We start from the raw sequence: 27,229 nt of genomic DNA, 5'->3' as shown, positions 1-27,229 counted from the left end.
TGGAGAAAACACAACACCTCTGATGTAATGAAGAACAATCCTAGCTACAAAAAATACCCACGAAAATATCAGTTAAGTTTGTTTGACATGATAACACAAATCCAACACACCTTAGCTTTGATGGCTTGTAATATGGTTATACAAATCCAAATGCCTTAGTTTTGATGGCTAGCAGGAGCTTGGTACGAAGTATAGTTTTGGAGGAATACAATGGTATGTAGAGTCTAGATATACAAGTGTTGGCTGTTGGCAGATGGTCATCATCGGCAGGTCTCAAGGTAATACTTGGCATTGGCTGGAAACCTTCCTCACTTGCTGGCAATGCAGGACTTGAGGTCCAAAAGTATACCTGTAATATCAACACTTCAAACTTAAAATAAACAATAGAACATAAAGTATACCTAAAATGTAAACACTTTAGACTTAAAATAGACTATATAACACAAAAAAAAGTCATTGTAATTCATGAATGGTTCTAAATTGATGTTTTCTCTTGGCATCTTAATAGGATTTTTTAATGGTTCTATTGTTACATTATCTCTTATCACCTTCAATGCTGACTTTCCATATTGAAATAATATAGTACTAATTTGACATTGTGATTATCAGAATATTTTTACCTAACCTCCTGGTATACTGGACTATGTATCCCGCCCAGAAAAAAAACCAATTTGTGTTCCCTACTATACCTTTGATTGATTGATTGATTGATTGATTGATTATGGTTTAATATTCTATGGCTGATAGATCATGCATTTCAGGACAACAAATATTAATCAACTGGATAGATCTTGCTTTATTGTACAAGCTCACAGAAGCAACAGCTTGCAGGTAGTCATGCCACTCCCACATGACACTGGTGTGACTCACACAGGGATCAATCCCACTCACTTCCTACATTCTAAGTGGATACCCTGAGATCATGGAGGTTATATTACATCTTTGAAAAAAAAAATGGGTGGGTAGGTAGGTAGGTAGGTAGGTAGGTAGGTAAGTAGGTAGATAGGTATGTAGTTAGTTAGGTAGGTAGGTAGGTAGGTAGGTAGGGATTTCATTTACTTCAATATTTTTTTTAACATTAAGTGGGAGAAATATTCAGATTTAAACAGTGTGTTATATTGAAAAAATGACCAAAAAGGAACTGTACTGTACTTTATTTTGGTATGTATAATACACATTATTTCACATAGATATTATTTCCAGAGCAAGGGGGTGCTTATTATGCACCAATGTATAAGAAATTAGCCATGAAATGAAAGATTTTCGTACAAAGAGATCGCAAACTAACTAGACGTGAAATATTACTGAAAGAAAGTTTATCTAATCAATCAATATATCTTCAAATAATGAATTATAAATGATATTTTCTTCAAATCTTGTTTGTCTTAATACATATTTCAGACAATAGAAGTACAATATTTCTTTCTTATAAAACACAGAGATCAGAATGAAACAACTCAAACTTTAAAAGTAACAAAGTCCTTTCTTTGTCAAATCCTCCTTTTAATATGTTTTTGCAGCTGAAAATGAGTATTTTGATAATTTATAATGATTTTCTTCCTTAAAATTATGGTTGAAAATGAAAAATAGTCAAATTTGAGTAACACCAAACTCCATAAATGTCAGATTTTCCCCGACTTTTAATTTTCGTTTTATAAACCATTTCTTTTATCCTGTGGCAATTTTATTATGCTTCAAATTTAAATTATCCAATTCATGTAGTTTCTGATCTTTCATGATATTTTAGTGTGAATATAAGTTTCTTTCCTTCACATTTTTGTAGGAAATACAGCATCAAGGTAAATAAATTGACTGATCAAGTGCAAAATATCTTTTATCTTGCAAATTCTACTGCAATCTAGGTCTAAAAATGCTGCTTATTCCACATTTTGACCTTTAATTTGCACAGCCTTCCATACATAAATGTGCATTAGACACACCAAAATATGGTACACTATTTTATGTTGAAAAAAACAAATAGGATGAGCAGGTTAATAGGAAACACAACCTTTTTAATTTGACCTTAAACATTTTAAACTGTATGCATTATCATACTAATGATACTTCATTTACTTAGTTTTATGCAACCCATTCTGGGAATCCAAAATATGGAATTCTGCGGACTAAGTATGTTTTAATTTGTACAGATCGACAGACACTAATGTCCCCTGCTCTGACAACAAGTAAGAATGCTTACTAAATCTTGTCTTTCTTGATTGTTCATTTTCTCCACAACAGACCAAAGCCATCGTTTAAACCTCTGTACTTTGTCATTACCTTCACCTGTAAAACATACATTGGATACACCATTAAAAAAAACAAACAAACCAATATTCAACATTACATACTACAAGTACATGCATTTCTTAATTCTGTGTATCCGTTCAAAAACACTAAGGAAGTTCCTAACATGAACTGCTGACATAAGGTATTTTATTCCTGAAGGATCAAAAACTCAAAAATGGCTGTCATTCACAGACCATATTATATATATTGTAATAAATTCTACAAACAGATAAAAACTTACCACTCTCATCATTAAATGATGTATAACTAATGAGTGTTTGTACATTGATGTCACCAACACCATTCAGTAAGAGACGTAAGTCCTCCGATGTTAAACCTTCCAAGTTAGCAGCTGGAATCACATCAAACACACCCTGCTGTACACTCTAAAATAGGAAACACCATATCAGAACTCCATACAAAGTTGGTATTATGTATAATACGTATTTCATTATATAAATCTATAGTACAGTAATAAATTGAAGCTGTGCTGAAGAACATGTTTTCTATACCCATTTTTGGTCAAAAGATTTGGAAACCAATGACATTGCAATTGTCACAGTTCACTTTTTAAACCACAGGTCCTTGCTTAAATTTGTTGAATTATTTTATTAAGGCATTACTGGCCTGTAGGTAGGATTTTATTGAGGCATTACTGGCCTGTAAGTAGGATTTTTACCAGCCTTTATCTAATACTGGAATAATGTGAAGACTATAATTATAAAACAAAGAAACACTTAACAGAAAAAAGAAAAAGTAAAGAATTTACTTTAATGAACACATACATTGCACCAAAAAGTATTGAAACCTCAGAGGTTTTAAGTTATCATTTTGAGGAGCATTCCTGTTTACCTTTCCACATTAGTGGGGAGATTCCCATGTAGTTAATGAAAAATTTAGAATCTCCCAAATAAAAACAAAAGATTTGTGGGAGGTTTTTGGTTAAAATGACTTCATTTTCAGTGAAAAATACTAAATAACTTGCTTATATGTAAAAAATCTCCCCAATGAGACAGTGTAAAGGGGGAGAGTCCACCACATGAACTGTTCATAAAGTTAACAGGTATGGCTCAGACAGGCAGCACCACACCACACTATGTCAGTCAAATGGGGTCAAAACTTGACCTTTGTTCGTAATTAAAATTATTACATTCAAGAGATAGATACTTGAAATTTCTACAAAGTGTTTTCTTTATTGTACCCGTAGATTTTGTCCTGTAGCAAAAACAAAAGCCATTAACATCAGATTTTATATCTAATGTAATACTGTATCAAATATTCAGAAAAAATGTATTGGTACATACATCCATTTAAAAGATGAATATCTGACATTTAGATACTCACTTTTAAAGCCTTCTCTGCTACTTTGGTCATTCTAAATTCAGCATAACGGCGTACATAATCATGTACATTCTGAGCATTTACTTCAATATCAGACCCTCCTGGGATTAATTCTACAGTCTCTCCACCCTATAAATTAAATCAGATACTGTAAACCGTGAAATTTCATGGCAATTATTTCCCCCCTAATTTCACGCCTAGATTCCTAAAACGAAAATTAAACTGTCACAAATGTTTTCTTTAAAGAACATAACAGCATAAATTGAAGAACAGTCACAAATTTAAAACTGTGTGGAAGCAGATTTATAGCAGAAATCACAAACACAAAATATGGTGTGAAATATCCTGATTTACAATACTATCCTGAAACTATTAAAATCCATGAGAAAGCTGAAATCGCTTCTTAAAATCTTCTTTTTCTTACATCTTTTACATCAGTATCATTGCCTTCATAGCCTATATTTCTGGAGTATTCAAGCCTTCTAGACTGTATTAGTGGAGTATTCTATACATCATGCAGGTTTCTATTGATTACAGACTAATGATCAATGTTGTTTTGTGACCAGCATCTCTTTTTAAACTAATTTGTGCCATTAAACAAAACATCATTTAGGAAAGCAGATCAACATAATTCTAATCAAGTACTTATCAAGTTCCTGTACATAATTAAACCCAGATAAACTTACCAATTCTGGATTCATTTCCACACAAAAATTCATATCTAAAGCAGTGAACAATAAATTAGCATCCTTCTTCTCAGAATCTAGCACCAATTGTCGTAAACTTTCATACATTACAGGGTCAAAGAAAGCCAGATCATGCCAGCCAATCTTTCTACCCAGTATATATTTTAGTACATGTCTATTGAGAAACAGTGGACACATTTCATTCTGTAGTAAACACAGTCCTATTATTCTGAAATTGAAACAAATTATCAAGATTAAATATTTTGTGGAAGTTCACAAGGTTCTAATTTTTATGAAACAAAATATTAAAAAATATATAATATATATATATTTTTTTTCATAAAATTCTTTGCTTCTCACATGCAATTAACAACAAAATATTTTACTGACCAGAAACTTGTGCATTAAAATTCACTTACATGTAGATATATAAAACAATATTCTAACCAGATACTCTGTGTGGCCCAGCTAGATATGAACCACGAACAGTAAGTATAAACAATACATTGACACATCTCTGAATTAGTACTTTGATTCAGGTAAAAGGCTTCTGACACACAATGGATATTGTCATTTAACTTAGAAATAAGAAATATACATTAATCTCTAAATACATGGTTTTTTACAAATTATTGAAGAAAATGCAGAGAATTTAATTTTTGTAAACCTATTTAAAAATAAACTGGAAAATGATACAATGGTGATAGCTAGTCTAATATTATTATTGAACATTTCTGGTAATTGTTGTTCACTTGCACCAAAAGGCCAGAATAAATCAGTAATTTTTATGACCTCATCTGTAAATTAAGCCCTCACATATTTGCAAAGTGTAAAGGAAAAACACAGGTGAAACACCCCGTAAAGTACAACTCAAAGAAACTAATCATTAAGTCAGTCTAATAACCATTTATTGTCATATACTTCCTGAACAAAATGACTAGATTTCAACAAATTCTCACACAACACTCTGACACTCACCTTCCGACATTCCTAAATGCATTAAGTCTCTCCGGTGAGTTTTTACCAGGCCGTGGTGAATAGAACCCTCGCTTTCCTGGCTGCCAAAACAATGGGGCATTATCCTCCAGATCATCTTCATCCTCAATGTCACTACGTCTATCACCTCCAGCTTTCTTCTTTTTATCAGCAGCGGACAGATTAAAGATGTCAAGATCTAGTAAAGCTTCAGCACTCAGCTCTCTAAAAATTAAATAAGGTATCATTCAGTAAATAATTCATTTAAACTACTAAGTTAACAAGTTTGTTGTGTTTTCGGAAAAGATACATGTAGTAAATTACAGTGTAATTTTACTAAAACTGCCTTAGACTAGGCTGGATAAAAGTAGGCTTAAAATACACTTAAATAGTAATAGGTTCTTACACGAGTGAAGATTAAAGATCAGGTTTTCTTTCACAAGTTTGAGAAATACAAGTTTTTTTTCAAAAAAAGACTAAGAATTTCCCTAACGAGTGAAAGATAACCAGATCTCTGATCTTTAACTAGTGTAAGTACATGTTTCTTCTGTGAAAACATATATTTTTTTTGCTTCTCCAAGAGGGCACCATAATTTCTAGAAATGTAGTATATAGTGACATCAAATTTTCTTTGCCTTTGTTTTTTCAAATATGTTTATGATGCTACCACTTTTAAGACATTTCATTGGGTAAAAGAACAAGATAGACAAGCATGTGTAACATTGTCTTCCACAGGTCGTCTCAACTCACAAAGGGCCATTTCAGGAAGAATAAATGTGCCAATTTAACAACATCCCAATGTACTATATAGGCATTGGTCAAGGTTAGGTTGAGTCATGGATAACTGATATTGATCTTTCCAAGTTACAATTTTTGCACATGATGACATTTAAGGTATAATGAATTGCTGTTTCTGAAGGAATGGAATGTTTCATAGAATGAGAAATGATTTTTCAGGGTACTTTACTACTTTTCATATTCTTTATACCGCGAAAAAATAAGAAAATAGCTTTACAGTACCTTTAATATCTAATGTGTGTTCAATAGTGAAAAAATTACATCAATTTTGAATTTAAGACAAAATATTATGAGAGTAATAAGGTGGGGATTTGATGATACTGTGAAAGTACTATTGTTCGTGGGGTACCAATTTTCGTGGTTTTCATGGGTAGGCCAAACCATGAAATATGGTTCCTAACAAATAGTAGATTCCCATTTCATGTATATATTGAAACTTTAAAACAACGAATTCAAGAATCCACGAACTTTTGTTTCTTCCCTTATCCACAAAAATTGGCATCCATGAATAAAAGTACTTTCAAAGTAGTTATGTTCAAAACAGACATGACTCTCTTTATAGACAGTTATGTGTAAATTTCTAATCACCCACATTAAACAAAAGCACATGAAAAACCTGAAATAAGAAATAGCAGGTAGTAAAAACAATGGGAAATTTTTGTACATGTACATAGTGTTAAAATAGCATTTCCAGCTACACTCCTTCAAAAATGAAGATTAATTATTTCTTCAAATAAACATGTGATTCAAAACAAAGATAGGAAAACTTCAACCAGTTTTAACACATGGACTTAAATGTTGACAATATACCTTTCAGGAGCGTGTATCAGTTCTAACACTGATCTACTGAGACTTTAATGTTGATAATATACCTTCCAGGAGCGTGTTTCCAGTCTACTGAGACTTTAATGGTGACAATACACCTTCCAGGAGCATGTATCAGTTCTAACACCGATCTACTGAGTTTTTAATGTTGATAATATACCTTCCAGGAGCATGTATCAGTTCTAACACCGACCTACTTAGACTTTAATGTTGATAATATACCTTCCAGGAGCATGTATCAGTTCCACTGCCTCCTCCACTCTTTGTCTCAACATTTCCTCTGATGTAATCATCAGTAGTATCTGTGGTGGGGATAGTTCTAAGAGCATACCTGTTATCTTTGGAGCTAAAGACTGAAATACAACAGACAAGTTTTTAGTAAAAATGTTCAAAAGACATTTCTCTTTTTCACAGCATACAACATTACTTATCCTTAATTGAAAACATAAGGAACAAATTTTGTTTTTATTGCAGTAAGTGTTTTTTTCTTGAAGAGGGGGAGAAAATAAAAACAACACTACATAGATGACATATGGAGGAATTACTCTTTAATTTTTGAGGTAATAATTTGGGTGTTTTCTTTTTGAAAGGAAAAATTATATCACCAAGAAATTGTAATACTATACTATATTTTTTTCAAGAATGTGGACACAAGGTAATAATACCTTAAATTCATATGAAAGTTTTCCCCTACAATGGTAATATGCAAGTGTAAATTTTACAAAATTGACTCAAAGGCTTGCAGACTAAATAAAACTAAACAGCTACTTGCAGAAATGATGTGTCATGAACATGTACCATGAACATGCACAACATAAAATGGAGAAAGGTATTAAAAAATTATGATTAACAAATTTTCTATTCTCCAATAGTTAAATGAGAACAGTACTCACTGCTTGTAGAGCGCTAACCCTTGGATACAGACGTTCACCGAACTGTCTTCGGTAGTTACCGATAGTCTCTGTACCACTTTCAATTGGCCCTTCATTACTAGGAATGCTAGTTGTGGGAGTACTATTATTATTAGAAGCACCAGGTTCATTAAGATAAAATGGGGGTGCATCCAATGATAAAGTGGACCGAAGTTCTCGATCGCGACTTCTTCGTCTCTGGGCACTTGCTTGCTGTCTTTGTCTCTCCTTGTCACGTGACCTTGCCCTCTGGATTAGACCTGCACAATAATAATTTTCCATTTAATTTTTAAAATTATTCAACATAAATATCTTGGATCTAGTGTCAAAGAAAAATGGCTGCAAGCTTTGACCCAATCTATATTATTGAATCATTGGTCATGTGACCAGATTTCTGTAGGTTTCTTTTTCCTACAATTACCTCAGTACGTAAATTTCATACTTTTTACCCATCAAAATAAGATTTTGTAGATTTTAAAAATAATAAAATATGAAAAAAAAATTAGATTTGTCTTGATATTTAATATATGTAATAATAAAGGAAACAATGCCTTTCATATCATTTTGGATACAAGTTGTCTTCAGTTTAAGTATTTCATTTGGCAACTCAAAACTTTACACACACACACAAATTTGAAAATGTTTCATCAATATTTAGTTTTTAAACTCTTTGCTAGTGTTACATTACAAATACACAGTAGAACTCCAGGCCATTAGAAATTAAGTCAATACATACTGTAAGAAGAAGGCTTAGTTCCAACCATGACACCTTCTAATGATGGTAACTTCTCCTGAGATAATACAGCCTGAAATCACAAAACATCCAATGGATAACAGTGTTAATGGAAGACATACACTATATTATTGAAATTTTCAAAATTTTCAATTTTTTTAATTGTCTCTTTAATGATAAAATTGAGTTGTGTATTTTCTCCAGTTTTCAATACCAATAAATTATTTTACATTATTCAAATTAACATCAAAATTGCAATAACTTTTGAAGTCACATACAGATCCATGTAAAAAACAAGCAGGTCTTAAATGCAGTGTTCTAGGATTTTTCAGAAATTGAGAATCCATATTAAATCAACTTTCCCACAGTCAATGACTGCTTTCCTAAAAAACAAATCCTTACAGCATATGAAGTTTTCAACTTGCCATGGGAAAGTATAACTAAGTACCTAACTTTCCCTGACCAAAATTTCACTTGCCCCGGGTAACGGGAAATAGGAATTCTAGAACACTGAAATGCAATGCATCTTACAATATACCCCCTTTACATTCATAGCAGATTAAAAATGAAACAATCATTTGAATAATAAGCTGAAATGCATTGTACAGTGCAAATTTTCTCTGCAATTTTTATTCCTAACTTACCAGTCAAATATGACAAATCTACATCATACCATCTACTACTACTTATATCTCAAGTTTTCTAAGTGTGTTCATAGCATGATAAAAAAAAAACAGATTCTTTGACTCTCACAAGTACAATATAAGAGTTGATCCAGTTATGATAATTTTACTGAACTGAAATGATATCAACACACTATCTCCTTGACATTCTAAGGGAGGTAACTCCAAGGTTTTTGGGACCTGTAAATGGGAATAAATCAAATGCATGTTCATTTTGACTAAAAGATATCTACAAGTAAAAAAATGATGGATGCTTTTTTCACAGAATTTACAAGTTATTGCAATATCTATAGACTCTGTCTGTTGGTTGACTTACATTAGCTATTGCTGTATAGAAACTTCTGGCAACACCACTTCCTTCTCCAGGTTCATCTTTAAATGTGACCTTTGCCCTATGAACTGCCAAAGGTTGACCACTTGTGTTGGTACGCCTATTGAACTGGTTGTTGAGTTGTTTGAAAGACTGTATTATCAACTGATTTCTATCTCTTTCAACCTAAAAAAAGCAAGGGTTGTGTTGTATTGTTGATTCTAAACTCATCTACAAAATATTTAATTGTTCTTGCTGTATATTTAACGGTGAATTATTTTTTTTATTTCATATCTTTTTTTTTTCCTAAAATAAGGACTGGTTGAAACTCTCTGTGACATTTCCAGAACCTTGAACAATTCCAATATCAAGATAATGAGTTCCTGCACCTAGTATACACAATACATCCTTATTTGCAAAAATATTTGACATACAGTATTTAAAAAATTCGAGAACCAGAATTTTGTTACTGCAAGCAGTTAACTTCATGTATTGCTACAAGTCTTGATTAGGAATTTAAACAAAAAACTTTACTGTAGTCATCTAAGACAGCTTACAATTATATCAGTAGTTATTTCAGGTAATTAAATGAAGACAAGTTTGTACTTTCAACAAATAATAGTTTAAGTGCCTCCTGCAAAATACAGCCATACTTTTAATTTTACAATTCACTGATATTAATATTGGTTTATTGATAAAAAGGTACAGATTTTTTACTGGAAGATGCAAACCTCTAGAGTTAAATCTCTTTGTTGTGAATTGCGTATTTTTTCCATTTCTCTTCTGAATTTACTTTCTTTAACAGGAAAACCACCTAGCTCACTAATGACAGATCCTGGCTCTGCCCCCACATCATCACAAAATACACGACCAAACAAGTCCAATGCAAGGCGCCATCTACCCAACAAGATGTCATGTGACAGCTGGTGACCAATAGGATTCTGTCTACTGAAAATGTTACAAAGATAAAATCAAAGCATACTAATTTTACTATGATAAAATTTTAGCCATTCTTTTGTTTTTATAAAATTAAAATTAATATACATGTAGGTCCATAGGAAAAACATTTAAGGACTAGGTTTGAGGCCAATAATACATTATTTATTCAAAATTCCTCATTTTATCTTAACCTTAAATTTGTTGGTAGCACATTTTGGTTTTTAATGAGGCAAATCTACAAAAAAGTACTACAAGGGCACATTGAAAGAACTTTAAAAGGTATGTTTAGTGGATTTTTATTCATAATTTGCTAATATTCAGTTTATACATTGGTAATATTTCAACTATCCCTACATTGAAATTAAAAATCCTAAATTAACTCACAATTTACCATAAATTAGACTGTCGTGAACAACTTAAGTCTAAATATTTTCTTGCATGTGGATACTTTTATTTCATAAAAAATTGGTTAGAAATATTTCTGACATTTTAAAGCACATAAATTGACCAGAACATTCAAAATCAATACAATCATATTTGGTTACATTACTATCATTCTGTGACTTCTAACCCTAACACTGGATGTCATATTTACCTTGGTGCTGAGAAAGGATATGGTGTCAATGCAGGTGACATGACAGCTGTGGCACCTTGAGATGTTTCTATGACAACAGTGCCTGCTACATTTTCATTGGATCCCACTATATCTTCTGGTCCTTCGGTACTGGTACTAGGAACACTGGCTAGGCTTCTGTGAAGTCAACAGATCATATTAAACCATCGTACAACACTAAACAGTTATTATTGTGGTCTACACTGTGTATCTGTTACAAAATATTAGTAATACATACAGTAAAAACATTAGTATTTACTATTGCAGACCTCTAATGACAGTCCATATTTTTGGCCATACTAAATGAAAATGATCTGGCAATTCTAAACTTTGTGTGGTTATAACTTTATGGAAGAGTAATCAAGGGAACCAAGGTTATAGCAGTAATCAAAAGAATGTAATCCAGGGACAAAGACCAGACATGGAAAACAGACATATACAACAAAGAACATAAAGTAACTGAAATCATACATACAAAGTAACAAAAGCAAATGAGCAACTAAAGACTCCACTAAAAACTGGGAGCATGGACCAGGTGCACCGGTAGGGTAAGTGTCCTCTGCTTTTCTAGAAACACTCGTAGAGTTGCTCATAAAAAGTCAAGTCCGGGGTAGACAAATGAGGAAAGGAAAACTATGACCTGTTGAATAAATCAGTTTTCATGGTGCTGATGGATACACCGTAACGATCCACGAGTTGATGATGACGACCATAAAACTTCTGTAGTGATGACTTCAATCTTGTAGCAACATAACCCTGTTCCAGAAGCCTATTTGTTAGAGTTCTAGTGCAATATAAAAAGTCTGCGTAGCTTCAGCAAGCTCTGGAATAATGTATGAGTTGTGATATGAAGAGATTCACAATCTGTAGAGTGTAACTTGCAGTCAAAATTCATAGAAACTACAGACAATCTGCTGAAATAAACAACTATGCTCATGCAATAACATTCTGTTTTGTGTCCATAATGACTTTCCCTTAATTTAAAGATTAACATCAGTTTGAAAAGCACATTAATCCACTAAATGACCAATCTGGGGTCATAGGAAGACAAATTAGCAAGGCTTTCTTAGATTTAAACACTTAACCTATCTAAAAATTAAATCAAATTTCAGTTAAGTACGGGGAGAAAAATATGAAAACAATATCCAATATACATGTACATTGTATCTTTGTGAAAGACAGACAAAAATGAGTAATGTTTTGATCTTTTATCTCCATATCTTGAATTAAGAGTATTCAAATATATAAACATACCCAGACACAGTGCTACTACTCTGTTGTTGAATGGTACTGCCTTCAGTTGACAAGGAACCAGTTACTATGGTATCCATACTTGAAGGGGTCTCATCTGACCTTGAACTCTGACTTTTTGAATCAGTACCAGACCTTTCTGATTTGAGAGGAGATTTTGTTGTTGATTGAGATGATCCTGCATGAACAATGACACTTGCTTGCTGAACTTCTGCCTTCTGATCCTGTGACTGAGTGTCACTGATAGAATCATGAGATGACAAATTCATTGGTTCATCCACAGAAAATTTACTCTGAAATAACCCATCTGAACCTCTACTTGTACTTTGAGAAGATCCCTGATGAAGGGAACTTGAGGAAGGTAAATGAGAAAGAGGCTTGACAATAACACTTGCACTGGTGAAGGACAAATCTGATGCCACAGTGGAGACAGGTGGTGCAGTACTACAGCCTGGAACTGAAGTCACCTGACCAGCAGCAGATGCTGGAATGTCAGATAATCTGGCAGCTAAAGCCATCCTAACAGGAACCTTCTCTGACAGATTCCAAGGCTCACTCAGAGGTGGATGAACTTTGGTTTCACAAGAACTGACTGGAGTAACTGTTTGTCTGGCCATTCCAAATAAATCTTCTCGTCTGGAGTTAGGATGTAATAAATGAGGTTGATCAGCCAATGGTAGAGCTTCTACCAAAGGTGTTTTAAAAGGATCAGGTGGAGGACAACCTAAAAATATGGTTGACTCAGACCTATGGAAAAACGGATTTTTCTTGCCAGACTTTACTGACATTTCACTCTCACCATCCATGCTTTCATTTTCAACACCAGACATTCCATTGCCAGTCATTTCATCATCCTGTTCTTCATTTTCATTCTCATCATGGTCACATGATATAACCGAGATGCCATCCCGTATGACATCAGTGTCAGAATCTGTGCCACTTCTCATGTAGTAAATCAAAGCATCAAAGACGTAAGCAACATGACGCATGGCTGATATATCCAGGCTAGGAAGAGAATCTGAATGTTCATCATTATGTGACCTCATCAGTGATAGGGCATAGTTCAGAAAGTCTCTCCTAGCAATACTACCATCAGAAGCTGAAATAACACAGTATATATGTTTCTATTAATAAAGCATCTTCGAAAAAAAACTGTTGAAATATTGCTACACATAAGTCTTTCTCAGTTTTTGAGAAAAATAAAACATTGAATAATTTTTGTCTTAATTTTTCACACATTTTAAAATTGTAAAATATTGATTTAAAAAAAATCACATAATACTCAAATATCAAATACAATTTTCTACTGGTTAAAAACTCAAATTGTATGAACTTCATCAACAAATATAATAACATAGTACAATAGAATTATAATTGTTGAAATTATTGATTCCCTACCGGCGTACCTGGTCCAAGTCAGTATGTGTACAATACTTACGTGCTATTGTACCAAATCTAGCACGTCTCCTCTCTAAGACCTGTGATATAGGAGGATGAGGGTCCTCTGTATTAATCCTCTGATTTCTGACGTAGTTGGAATGTAAAGGATGGCCAGGATTAGAGGGGTCTGATGTATTACTCAGAGCAGATCCAAACCTTAACTGGGCTTCAGTGCAATCCATCACATCAAATAACCATTCCCAAGTGTGACGTAAGTTCCACTCAGAAAAGTACTGTAATCAGATTCATTATCAATATTATTAGGTTGACATAAATATTACAGATGAGTATTCTCCAAACTAACAAACAAGAGCTTAAAATTATTTTAACAGAACAATTTTTTCATTATTCAATTCACAAAAAAAAAAACAACACATAATCCTTACAACAAATTTCTAATGTAAATAGGAACATTTACCTGTAGATCTAAAGCCTCCTGATCAGAGATATCTAATGTCCTTGGCAGACCAGGGGCCAAAGCATGGTAATCCTGTAACATTGTCAACAAATCAGCAATCTGTCGTATGATTATACCAAACCCACGAGCTAACTGACTGGCTGTTGTTGTCATGGTAACAGCACTGTCGTGACTTGGAGTTGAGGTTGTAGTGACAGTTGTAGTTCTGCGAAGTGTGGAGGGATCTATGTAGATAAGACCACTGGTACCACCTGTATAACATCAAAGAGAAAATGATTGAAACAAAGAATTATGAAATTGTATTTTTTTATTTCAATATAATTTGGTTAAGAAGTGAACCTGATATTCTTTCAACTTAAAGTTTGAAATTTATTATCAATTAATGAACAAAGGAAGCTTTTATTGAATTTAAAACCATGTTTTATCAAAGAAGACAACAAGATTCACTACCTATAAAAAGAGATTGGATCCTATGAAAATTGCCAAAGAGGGAAGAGTGTATTTTTAATATTCCACAGAACAGGTCATATGTAATAACCAGGAATGTGATGATTTTTCATGCAGAAATTTGTGTAACTAAAAGTAATATCAACTCTTGATATACATTCTATTGAAGTTCTATTGTTTGTGGGGTACCAATTTTTGTGGTTTTCGTGGGTGAGCCAGACCATGAAATTTAGTTCCCAACAAAAAGGAGATTCCCATTCATGTGTATACTGAAAACCTCAAAACCACAAATTCAAGAATTCACAAACTTGTGTATCTTTCCTAATCCACTAAAATTGGTATCAACAAATTAAGTACTTACACAGTAATAGAGTTGAGTGGCGAAGATAACAATTTTTGACTGGTTATGTCAGATTTAAAAAAGGCACAAGAAGGTGGTTGTAGTACACTTCAACCAGATGATTTTTCTTCTATTCCAAAATTTGTACTATAAGGGATTGCTTAATATGATATGCATTAATTGGATTTCACACAATTGTTACTTTAGAACCTGTCAATCTCTTACAATATATTGACCTACTGACCTGATGCTGAGTTCGAGGCAGCTGATGGTGTTGGTCTGGATGCAGTTGTTTCCCTTTGTCTAATGGCCCATTGCATTGTTTGTGGAGCTTGTAACGTTCTCTGTCCATGGGTACCTGAGTAAACAGTGGTATATTCTGGGTATTAGAACTTAGTATAAATTACAGACGATCAACGAGAGTTTGAGTATGCAGATAGACAGAACATGAATATCCACAAACATCACAGGGGCTGCTCTGGTTTAGAAAATGCTGTCGCCAAAAAAATTGTCAGCTGCCATTTTTTGTCACCAATTTTCAAAAATTAGAGCCAAAGGGTGCCAAATAAAAATTATACTTTTATTTAAAACAATATGACAGTATCAAGTCCAATGATGAATTATCTTTGTCAATTCATCAAAATAACCTCTCCATTCATGACATACATGTACCCAAGATTCACTCACATGTATAAAGCAGGTTTTTAGCTATAGTCTGTCACTTTCAAATGCACAACATAATGAAGTACTACTCCAGAAACAGGTATTTTATTTCTATCAAGGACTTTATATTACTATTCTCATATAGTACCTGATTTTAAAACATGTTCACCTTTGTCCTTTATGGTCTAATTTATCTTACAATAAATAATTTATTTTTTTTTTTCATATTTTTAACAAACTACATTTTTTTTCAATTGATAAAATTTCTAGTAAACTACATTTTGTATCATGGACCATTAATTGTGTCCCTGTTTAATTATCTTGATACCTGAATAGTATTTCCTTAATTAGATTTTGGGAATCCCCATTCTACTTGTTTACCGATTTTCCCGCTAAAAAAATCACATGGCAAAAGTGTAAACAAATGTCATCCATTTTCTTTTGTCAATTCTTTCATTTCAAAGTGTGTTGACACTTCCAGATGGGGCAATCATTGTTAATCGGATTTAATTTATTCTGTTATTAGGTAAGCCTGTTTCTGAATGTATCACAGGACTGTGAAGCTTGTATGTAGCCACGTGCACATGGCCGTTATTGTGCTTACCTTTGATGAGTTTTGATTGGCTCAATAATATATTTACATTTGGTTGACACCTCCAATGAGGATATTGTCAGTTGCTGTCGCCAGGTCTAATTACCTTTAATTGCCTTCAGTCGTAAATTGGTCATGGTCAATTAACTCTGAACAGGTGTCAACACAATTGTTTAATTAGAGAGAATATCCCTTGCTGATAAACATCCTGTAGTAGGTAGTGTAATGTACAAAACCTAGGCGCCAAGAAAATCATCAACTGGTTATTTTTGTCGCAAGATAAAATAAAAAATCGCAAATTGTGACATTGGTGAAGCCCAGCGCGACCCCTGCATCATTGATTAATGACTAAGGCCAAAAAAAAAAAAAACATGTCTGTTTAGGGTTACATTCCTCCCAAAAATAGGGTAGGTAGGTAGGTAGGTAGGTATTTTATTTTATTTTTTCTCGACTAAAGTTGAGCCTATATTTGTAAAATAGCATCATGTTTCAGTCATGAAAGTGTAAGTTTTAAGTAGAAAGTTTAATTTTTAACATACACACCTATTAATCATGTATACTCATGGCTTCCATTGTGCTCATCATCAGTAATATGCTTGGATTTACGTGATATCAATCAGTCTCCTATTCAAACGCTATTGAGACCTGGTTTTAAATACTTTTTTCGGTTTAACCGGAAATGATCTGTATTATACTGGAAATTGGCGGAAATTACCGATTTTGTTAATTTTGGAGAAAATTTATCAGCCTTGGTCGGGAAACCCAAAAATGACATATTTTTGTTTTTGGCCTAATGAACAATGATAATTTCTCAGCTTTAATATATCTAACACATTGTCTAAAATGTGACAAACTTTGAGGAAAAACACTATCAAAAGTTCTAAAATACACTGTTTTCATTCAAGCAAGAACAAACTATAGTAATGGATAAAAATTCATATTAACTCTACTTTAAACAATAGTTTTCTGGATTGTGTTAAACATTTGAGTACTATAAATGAATGATATGACTTTCAGCAATATTTACCTGAAGTATTACACCTTTCTAACTGCTCGTCGATCAGGTTCATATCATCAGCATCATTAGATACACTCTGGTTCTCATCACTCTCATAATCATCATCCTGATTGGAGGAGTCAGGAGAATCTCCAGAATCTTCAGAGAAATGAGCAAGACTTAATGGACCTGTAAGATTTGTATAAAATGATGATACAACAGTCAGCTAAGGACACAACATTCATGCTAGATACCATTTTGAATTTTGATTGCGATTTAATTTTTTACATAGGAAAAGACTTTGACCAAAATTAAAGTGGCCCCTTTTCTGACCTAATTCCTCAATAAACACAATCCCTAAAATCAACCACAGCCTTCTGTTTGGGTGTGTGCTATAATTTCAGAGCAATCCATTCTGTTTCACTGTATATCAGGAAAATGCTTGTTTGTTTCCTTTTTTGGTACATGTATCTAATTCCTAAAAAAAAAAACCAGTTATAGGCACATCTTCAAAAATCAATCCCTGCCTTCCTTTTGTGGTATAACACCTTGTGCTTCACTTTCAAAAGATCCATTCAAATTTTACTCAACTTATTGTCCTGACATCATGAAAATGCTTGTTTCTGGTCCTTTTTCGGCTACCTAATTCTGTATCGGTTCAAGTCACAACGCCAAAATCAATCCCAGGCTTTCTTTTGTGGTGTGGCACCATGTTTAATAATTTTTCATAATTTCATGAAGATCTTTGGATTATACTCAAGTATTTGTTTGAACATAAAATGTATACTCATGTTGATAAAAACAACATCAGCATGATACTATTATACAACTGTGGTATATGTGGTCATACAAAAAGCTATATTCATTCAAGTACCTGTTCCAGCATCTGATCCAGCTGTTGCTGCAGTAACAGCACTCCTTTGTACACTGACATTATCTTGGTTGCTATGACTACTCTCACTATCACTTTCAGATTCTGCCAAAAGGTCAAGGTCCATATCGCTCTCAGCTGCACCTGAATAGGTAATAATGTATGATCCCTGACCTCTAACTAAAATTTTATTATTTTGACCTTGGAATTTAAAGAATAAGAATTGATAAAGACTTTTGAGTCAAAATGAGATAAACTAAACACATAATACACAGCAGGTAAAGATTAACAAAAACATTTATTCATAGTCAATTTCAGATTTCTTTATTAGAGCACATTCCAAATCTATCTGACCTGAACTAAGTAATGAACAATATGGAAACTATAGTAATATTAACTGACCTTCTTCATGGTCTACATGACCTTGATCCTGATCTGAGTGTTCTGATTGGTGGTCATCATGGTGATCAATGTCAGACTGATCGTCATCTCTTTCTAGACCATCTACTACTTCAACCTTAAGATAAGGAGAAGGTATAAATACAATATCAATCAATGTAAAATTAATACAACCTTCAAAAACCTTCACTTAGACAGTGTATGATTAAAAATAATTTAAAATCAGATTTAAAATCCAGTGCATGTTTTAAGCAGATCCAAAATCAGATTAGTTTAATCCTGAAATCTGCTTTCAAACAAAATTTCCAGAATTCAATATGGAAGAAACATATGAAAAAAATTACAAAGACGTGGATGAAATCATTGAACAGAGAAACACAACTGGAAACTTATCTCCATTGTATAATTTAAGAATATTTTCAACATTCTCCTTTATGTGTTTTTTTGTGTCACGGCCGATTCCTCCCTGATAAAATAATAACTTTAAAAACTATGAATGAATTATATACATGAACATCAAGAATAAGGTTTCAGGGCACATCTCTTTGTAAACAGTCCTTTACCTCATTAAAATACATTAAATGACGTAAGGACAGCAGGACAGACAAAGAGACTGACAAGGTCATTGATATACTTAGTTAATGGAGGATGTAATAATGTTGAGAAGTGTCATCAAGTATTTTCACTGTAATAGGGAGCAAGACATAACATACAGCTTCAATATCAGCTTGGATCATTTCTTCATCATCCTCTCGTTCTACTGCATCTCTACTCCTCTGTCTATGTGATGGTAGGACAGCAGGGTGAGCTATGTAGGATGAACTGCTACCCGAATCACTTGTTTTAGATGGTAATGGATCAACATTGAATATTTCTTCACTTCCCTGAAACAATAGCATTTTAGATAAGGACTACTATTAAAGAACTTCTATTCGTGGGTACCAATTTTCGTGGTTTAGGGGAAAATCATCAGTTCACAGATTCTTGAACTCATGGATTTGACAACTTCATCATACAAATGAATGGTTAATTTCCTTTTCATTGGGAACTAGATTTCGAGGTTTAATGAACCAACAAAAAACCATGAAAATTGGTACCCTATGAACAATGATACTTACACACTAATATGTCATAGTGCTCACTGTTTGACAATTATTTATATGCAAGGTCCTATTAAGGGCTATTCCAGAAAAAATGTCTTTGGGGGCAGAATGTATTGCATATTAATTTTAAAGTGTTGGTGGTTCCCCTAAATATTACAGCATTTTGCCTCCAGGACACATCTTTTTATGGAATAGCACTTAGTCAATTTTCCCCAAAAAATTCTTCTATAGAGAAGAAAAAACAAATGAAAGTGGTCTTTCATTAAATGTTTCATTCTAGCTTTGTCAATTCAATTCTAATTGGACTTACCTGTACTGCCTCAATATTTCCACTGACCAATGAAAAAGCAGCAGTTGGTCTGGTTACACCCATTCTAACTGGAGCTATCAGTGAGTTACCCATCTCACACAGTTCCTCAATGGAAATGTTTATGAGAGCCTGGAATGCCTTCTTACATCTGACCAGAGCTTCACAGGACTTTGATGTAGAACTGGAATAAAAACATTTGAAATGAAAATGACTATATCTGGATTACTGTGTATATACCTCATCAATTTGATCCTTTCATCTATCACACCAATGTCTTTTCACAGGACATGAGGCACAATCACACAATAATTTGTTGACATTCTGTATTTTTACAGGGCATGTGGCACAATCATTGGGGACTTTGTTTATATTATATCTTTTTACAGGACATGTGGTATAATCACACAGGAGTTTGTTGCTAATCTGTCTATTTACAGGACATGTGGCACAATTACACAAGAAGTTGTTGATATTCTTGGACTTTGATCAATAAAAAAACCAATATTTACCAAATAATAGGCTTGGTTTGCCATTACAAAAGCTTATTGTTTTTCGAACTATTACAATTTTTTTATATAACTGCATGGTCAAAGGGAAATAACTCCAAATAAGATGCTTATAGTATAGAATCAGTGTGTCTCAACCATGATTTGAAAAAAGCATTTAAAAGCTTTAAATCTATACCACTCAGATTAAAATCACCTTCATAAATGTTAACAATTAATTAGTAAAGGAAATATAAACACTATAATTTTACTTATTTTGCCTCCATAACAAACTTAAGAAAGTGATTTTACCTTTTCTTTTTGTTAGCATCAGGAGACATTTCAATACTGATGACAACAAATATCCTAGCAACAGATCGAATGAATCTCCGTGCTACAGTTTTGGCCTCTGCCTTCCTTCCCTCTGTGTTATCATTCTGCATCTCACGGATCAATGTAGTCAACAGGGTTTCCAACATCTGGAAACAATATAGTAAATTTATAACTTTAATTTATGATGACAATTTCTTTGAATGACCTTATGTTTTACAATACACCATCAGAATCAAGATTTTTCGTATGATGTTGCTGCATTGAGATATAATTTCAATGAAATGCACTAAAAATGAAAATTTAAAGGGCAAATAACTCTGTCAAAAACCTCATTTTTTTTAAATTCTATTGAAAAATTTCTGTGCAAATCCACATAATGGCCTTTTCAAATAGATAAAGCATCCTTGAGTGAAATTATACTGTCAGAACAGTGAGGTTTTGACATGCATGTTTCTGATTTTTACCTTTTTGTCTGACTCTTACAAACACTTATACTTTATTATTGTTATAATGAAATCATGGAAAAAACCTACCTCTATGCTACATTTTACAAGAAGGTTGTGTGTAAATTTATCAAGGTGTGCTGTACCACTCTGGCTGTCCAGATAAAGCTGGTCTTCATACACTACATCTGGGGAACTAATAAAAATAGGATTCCAAGATTCTAATTTGTAATTATTAGACAATCACCTGACTTTATTCAAATCTAGAAATAATATGTTATCATTTTACTACATTAATATAGATGATTGATGACAAATCATGCTCAGAACTGTTTTAATGTCATGAAAACCATGATGGATAGACAGTCAACACAGTCTCTGTGAATCAGTCCAAATCAACAGTCATGGTTTTACTAGATTCGCTCACACTTATCATCACAGCATGAGTGAAGCAGGTTCAGATAATGATGTATATTCGGGTATATGATATTTGTGACATAATACATAAAATTTGTAGTTTTATCAATACAGTTAATATGTTCCCGTAATTTGGGAATATACCTGATAGATTTTCATACAGAAAGTACTTTATTATGAACTGCATTTATTTCCCTCCATTCATATTGTAGCCACTTGAAGAAATTTATAACAAATTTCAGTTAAGATTTATGTACAGGAAAAACAAATGTATGGAAGATAAAAAAATTCCATGAGTCAAATTTTGTTCTTACAAATGGACCAAAATCCACCAATAAAGATCAAGTGGGTTTTCACTGTGATTATACATCTACGTTCATGCCATCAGCCATGCTCAGTTAATACTAAAATTCATACAGACAGTTCTGGAATGAGTCACTCGACAGACAGTTCTAGAATGAGTCACTCGACAGCCAGTTCTGGAATGAGTCATTTGACAGACAGCACTGGAGAGATTCACTCAACAGAGCACATATCTGTCTGATTACTTACTTCCATAAGGCATCACTGCACAGCTCAGGATACTGAATTTTAAAGGTAACTTAAGTTTCTTCAAGAAAAATTTTTCTTCTGGACATTAATTTTATTCTTTTTAAAGTAGTGGGGATAATCTGAAACCCATTTATAATATATTTATGTAGGTGGCAGAGGACTTGCCTTTCTGTGGGACATACATGTACATGTAGTATTTTACAGGAACAGTTCCAAGTAATAGCTGGCTGCAGGTAATTCATTTCTGGAAAGAATTCCATACTCAGACATGTTATAGATCATGAGAGTGAACCTGGAGCTACAGAAACTCAACACAGGACTACCATTCCTCATCTACTTACTTAACCACCACATTCACATACATGTACATGGAGCATCATAGTATGGAAAACTTAATTATGTATTTTTTTAAAGTGATATATAGCTAATTTTATGGTTTTCTTCAAATTTAGACAGCTTTAAAATATTAATCAATAAGAGCCTGTTGCCTGGTATTGCTAGCCATTAGTTCTATACAAAAAAGAAATATAAAAAGTATTGAAAGGAAAAAGAGTTCATTTCCATAATGATAAAAATTCAACCAAAAGAGCAGTACACCACAATAAGTCTCAGTAATGACTTATTCATACCTGGTGTTCTGTTTCTTGCCGCTATGTATCATGGCTTTGACAGCTGTCCAATCATTGAGAATCCTTTCCAAAGCACGACGACAAAACTTGGGAGGTTCCAAGTCGTGTTCCGGCATTTCAATATCTGCTGAGTACAGAAAGACAAAAAAAAAAAAAATTAAAACAGTGAATTCTGTTTAATTAGCAGTCCAGTGAAAATGAAATACCTCAGGACCAACAGACATGTCTGGTAAAAATGTCCTTGGTCCTGTAAAAAATATTATTTTCTTAGTTGCCCGAATAGGAAAATGTTCAAAATATGAGATTCGGTCTGGTAATCTGTAAACTAATTTCACATACACTGCAGTCTTCATAAAAACCAGACAGAAGGGGATTTATGCATGTCAACACCCCTCCAAATTCACTTTTATTTCTAATTCTGAAACATTTACATACCACATAGCCAATCTTTATAGTGTATCACTCTGCTGTTGCACTTTTGATAAAAAAAATTATCTAAATTGTGTATGAAATTTGCACTTTGTTGGAGTTATTGTTCTTGATTTGATTTGATTTTGTTAATTTTAGAGAGAGATGAATGTACTGTTTTATCAGATATGTATAACAAAAAGATCAACATAAGCTGACAGAAAAAGCATCCATTGATCTTTCTACACCTCTGCCAAAGGCAGTGTCTTAATTTTATTTGGACTAGTACTTTAAAGTATTTATAAGTAAATTAAATCCAGACAGATAGTGTACTTAAGATTTCCTTTTCTAATTTTAGTTGAATTTTAACAGAGCTTAAATACAGAATCTATTTACTCAACAAATACTCCTTGTTCTTTATATAGCAACTTTACAACAATTTCATATGGCAAATTACACAACTCAATATTTTGCATTACTTTCACCTCTCAAATTTGCATATCCTGTTGACTTCTTTACTGTGAAGTAAATGTCAAATTATTACATATTATACAAACCCAGCTCTTGGACCAATGTCTTATTTCTAGTTCCCGGAGCCCTGTTTCTAGCAGGCCTATACTGCCTTTGCTCAACAAGCTGTCTACCAACTGTCTGAACAAGAAACAGTAGGATATTTTCTCCTCTGAAAAGTAGATGTGTACTTCCTGTTTTATAGAAGGATACTTTAAATATACTTACATTTAAAACAACAACCAAAAAAAAATGTTTTTCATTATCAACATGGTAGTCCAAAAGACCAAAAACTGAAGCTAAGATCGTTCCAAGACAAAATCACAGAAAGATATAAAATGTCTACAATCTAATATCATGTATATATATGTATGTATGGTAATGTCAAGTCCACTAATGCTACAACCTGTGTTCTTTTCATTGCAAACCCTAACCCTGATGTCTGAATCCCTGCTCTCTATTCAAAACACACTATCGCGCTAGAACTCTAACAAATAGGCTTCTGGAACAGGGTTATGTTGCTACACGATTGAAATCATCACTACAGAAGTTTTATGGTCGTCATCATGAACTCGTGGATCGTTATGGTATATCCATCAGCACCATGAAAACTGATGTATTCAACGGGTCATAGTTTTCCTTTCCTCGTTTGTCTACCCCGGACTTGACTTTTTATGAGCAACTCGGCGGGTGTTTCTAGAAAACCAATTAAAATTGCAAATGACCAATGCAGCGTCTATGTCTATAGTCAGTTGTCCAAATAAAATTCACACAGAAAATTCCTAAAATTTGAACCTGAGGTGCTTCCCTACATGTTATTTTTAGAATAGTAAAATATCTATTATAAGGTTGTCGCAGATTGGCCAGAAGCTGCGATTGTAACCAATCATTTCTACCCTTTTAAAATTAAAATTTCATCTATAAGCACCTTAAGATGGATGCCACTGATTGGTCGGCATGTGCACCATTAGCCAATTAAATTTACCCTTACATAAAGAAAGTCTATTATTGAAAAAGTTGATGAGGTGTTCTTTATGTATCAAGTATTGGAATCTAATTCATTCACAACAGGGGCAACAAACTTTAGAAAAAAATCCCTGAAAGGCAAAACAAAAAATTAAAAAAAAAACAAATAAAACAAAGGATCAGGGCCCAAAACATGAAGATTAATAACCTGGAATAATTACATGTCTAATTTAAAACTTTCACTGCATTTTTATCATATCTATTTAATGAACAAAAAAAGCAGTCAGATGAGCAATTCCAAAAGGGGTCAAAATCTCTGAAATCCATTTTGGCCTTGGGGGGGGGGGCTTTAGCCACTGGACCCACTACAGGGGCATTGCCCCTTGACACCACCAGGGAGCCTGGGCGCTCCCACACCCCCACCCCCGGGAACTTCGGCCAGACTACATCCTGAACCAAGGAAATCAAAGCTGAACAACTGACAGATAGTAACCCTATTTTAAGTCTGTCAGCACTCATAACTTCCAATCAAGGTCCTTGTTAACTAATACCTACCGACTATTTGGAAGGGTGACTAGATCTGTATCTGTTAACACACGACTAAGAAGTTCAAATCTGGGTCCCTGTTGTCCAGCTATTAGACTTTTACATTTACATTTCTCCCAGCAGTCACAGTAAGCAGTTGGAGAAGTTCTCTTCATTCTAAAAGGGGATAAAATTCCCATTAAGACAGTACAAACTAAATTTACTATAATTTGAAGAAAATTGTTTTCTACCATATTTCAACACTGTTATCAGAGTAAATTTTCAGAGATAAAAGCAGTGTCCTCAATTTTACCAATTAAGTTGACCCAAATACAAATAGATAAATAGATATACTCTATCACCATGGCTTTATTCTTTATATGTATATAGCCTGGAATCATTCTGTAAATATTGTTCAAAGAAAGTTTTACATCATGTAGAACTGGATAATTACAAGCCAGAATTTTTAATTTTATTCTAAACACTACTATCATTGACTAACCAAGACAGTAACTAAAACCAACGAAGTGATATATTGTCCTAAATTACTTGTCTATTTTTCCATGACTTACTTGCAGTCATGTCCTTTATGACAAACCCTGGCACATTCAGTACAGCAACACAGGGACCCTGTCAAACCACATGTTTTACATTCGAATATATCCTGTTTGATATGTTCCCTGCCAGTCCAGGTAAAGCTACATGTGTCATTACAGCATAACATCTGGAGCGGTGAGCTATCAAGAGTAGAACCTGGTGGGTAGATCAGTGACATGAACACAGTACGCTCTGAATCATCCTTGACAGTCAATCGTTTACATGTGTCCAGTAACAAGAGAGATGCTTGATATGCACAGCCTCTGACTGACTGCATAAAGGGAGTTAATCCTTCAGCATTTCTAGAAAAAAAAGTAGCTAAGTCATCATTTGGTATAAGAATTCAACATATCATAGATGCGACTGTTAAATGTGCATTAATATGGTAGACTTTGATAAGATAAAGAAACAGTAACTTTTATGTACAATTTCCTCCTGGTTTTTATTTGCACCATTATCCAAGATATGTTAGCAATTATAGGTCTAAAATAACTGGCAAATTAAAAAACAAAATCAGCCCTGTAAATAGTTCAAATAATTCAAAATAATTTTTTTTTAGTATTAGACAATATTCTATATTAAACGATGACATTCAAAGAGCACATGGAGCCAAGACGTAATTCTTACGGTGGGGCTTTAAATTGAGAGATACACATTGTAATTTTAATTCACCTGAGGGCACAGAGTAAGGGCTTACCAAGCTGACAACATAGGGCTATAAAACATACACAGATTTCATAAAAACATGCAAGTGTAAAATAAGTCTAAGTCATAATATCGTAAAATCAGAACCCAGGACTATTTTTAAACTAAGATTTATTGTAAACAGCTCATAAAGATTCACAGACCTGTGAAAAACAAAGGCTTACCTAGCTGACAACAAGGTTTGTAAATGTGGCTGTAGAACAGGAGATTCACACAGTAATTTGAGGATCTGGTTAGCTTTACTTCTCCTTTCTTTCTCATCCAACTTAACAGGAGGTATACACACAGTACTGTATTCTGGAGGGCCAAAGCTGGCATGGGACATACCTGTATCTGTAATCACAAAAATAGGATTCTATACTGACAGTAATCAGAATCAGGTCTGGGGTAATGTGTAATGTAATGTGGCAAGTTTTAATGTAATGGTGAAGTTGTGTAATGTAATGCATTACATCATTAAAATTGAGTACTGCAAACATTGATAAATCAATGGTAATGTAATGCATTACATTGCAATGTAACTGACTCTAGACCTGATAAAAACAAAGGACAATAGGACTTTAGTTTTACATTTTACTGTGATAATCTCACAAGCATATTAGTCATTTCAGTTTGGTTTAATTTTGTCAAAAGTGTCATTTGTCTATTTAGCTTTAATTTGAAAAAAAGTACACATGTTCTATAATACAAGCACATATGTCACACCTGTTATGGGGTGAAAGCAAAAA

The 27,229-nt window shown here is 33.4% G+C and overlaps 1 protein-coding gene across 5 annotated transcripts in view; it reads right to left on the bottom strand.

Moving 5' to 3' along the window:
* The window catches only part of LOC148597817 (E3 ubiquitin-protein ligase UBR5-like), a 54,754-nt gene that overhangs the window by 9,382 nt on the left and 18,143 nt on the right, over positions 1-27,229 (bottom strand). For 2 of the 5 annotated variants that reach the window (XM_088562547.1, XM_088562550.1), the window contains exons 22-49: positions 26,666-26,834; positions 25,772-26,098; positions 25,230-25,376; positions 23,756-23,880; positions 22,791-22,917; positions 21,283-21,388; positions 20,729-20,895; positions 19,932-20,112; positions 19,232-19,402; positions 18,522-18,636; positions 18,123-18,263; positions 17,279-17,437; positions 15,241-15,354; positions 14,210-14,460; positions 13,790-14,024; positions 12,355-13,450; positions 11,083-11,238; positions 10,280-10,496; positions 9,555-9,734; positions 8,559-8,628; positions 7,805-8,082; positions 7,134-7,264; positions 5,292-5,513; positions 4,314-4,542; positions 3,631-3,756; positions 2,528-2,672; positions 2,198-2,283; positions 111-349 (exon numbers count right to left, since the gene is read on the bottom strand). In XM_088562547.1, coding sequence (XP_088418673.1) covers positions 137-349; positions 2,198-2,283; positions 2,528-2,672; positions 3,631-3,756; positions 4,314-4,542; positions 5,292-5,513; positions 7,134-7,264; positions 7,805-8,082; positions 8,559-8,628; positions 9,555-9,734; positions 10,280-10,496; positions 11,083-11,238; positions 12,355-13,450; positions 13,790-14,024; positions 14,210-14,460; positions 15,241-15,354; positions 17,279-17,437; positions 18,123-18,263; positions 18,522-18,636; positions 19,232-19,402; positions 19,932-20,112; positions 20,729-20,895; positions 21,283-21,388; positions 22,791-22,917; positions 23,756-23,880; positions 25,230-25,376; positions 25,772-26,098; positions 26,666-26,834 — 5,684 coding nt within the window. In that variant the 3' untranslated portion in view covers positions 111-136. The remainder of the gene's footprint in view (positions 1-110; positions 350-2,197; positions 2,284-2,527; positions 2,673-3,630; positions 3,757-4,313; positions 4,543-5,291; positions 5,514-7,133; positions 7,265-7,804; positions 8,083-8,558; positions 8,629-9,554; positions 9,735-10,279; positions 10,497-11,082; positions 11,239-12,354; positions 13,451-13,789; positions 14,025-14,209; positions 14,461-15,240; positions 15,355-17,278; positions 17,438-18,122; positions 18,264-18,521; positions 18,637-19,231; positions 19,403-19,931; positions 20,113-20,728; positions 20,896-21,282; positions 21,389-22,790; positions 22,918-23,755; positions 23,881-25,229; positions 25,377-25,771; positions 26,099-26,665; positions 26,835-27,229) is intronic. The other 3 variants (XM_088562548.1, XM_088562551.1, XM_088562549.1) reach the window with 2 other exon arrangements.

The sequence above is a fragment of the Perna viridis genome, chromosome 14 (genome assembly GCF_037379345.1).
Source record: "Perna viridis isolate PV_CMFRI_1.1 ecotype Kerala chromosome 14, ASM3737934v1, whole genome shotgun sequence".
Lineage (NCBI taxonomy): Eukaryota > Metazoa > Mollusca > Bivalvia > Mytilida > Mytilidae > Perna > Perna viridis.
The sequence above is the reverse complement of the archived record's forward strand: the minus strand, read 5'-3'. Positions and strand labels throughout refer to the sequence as shown.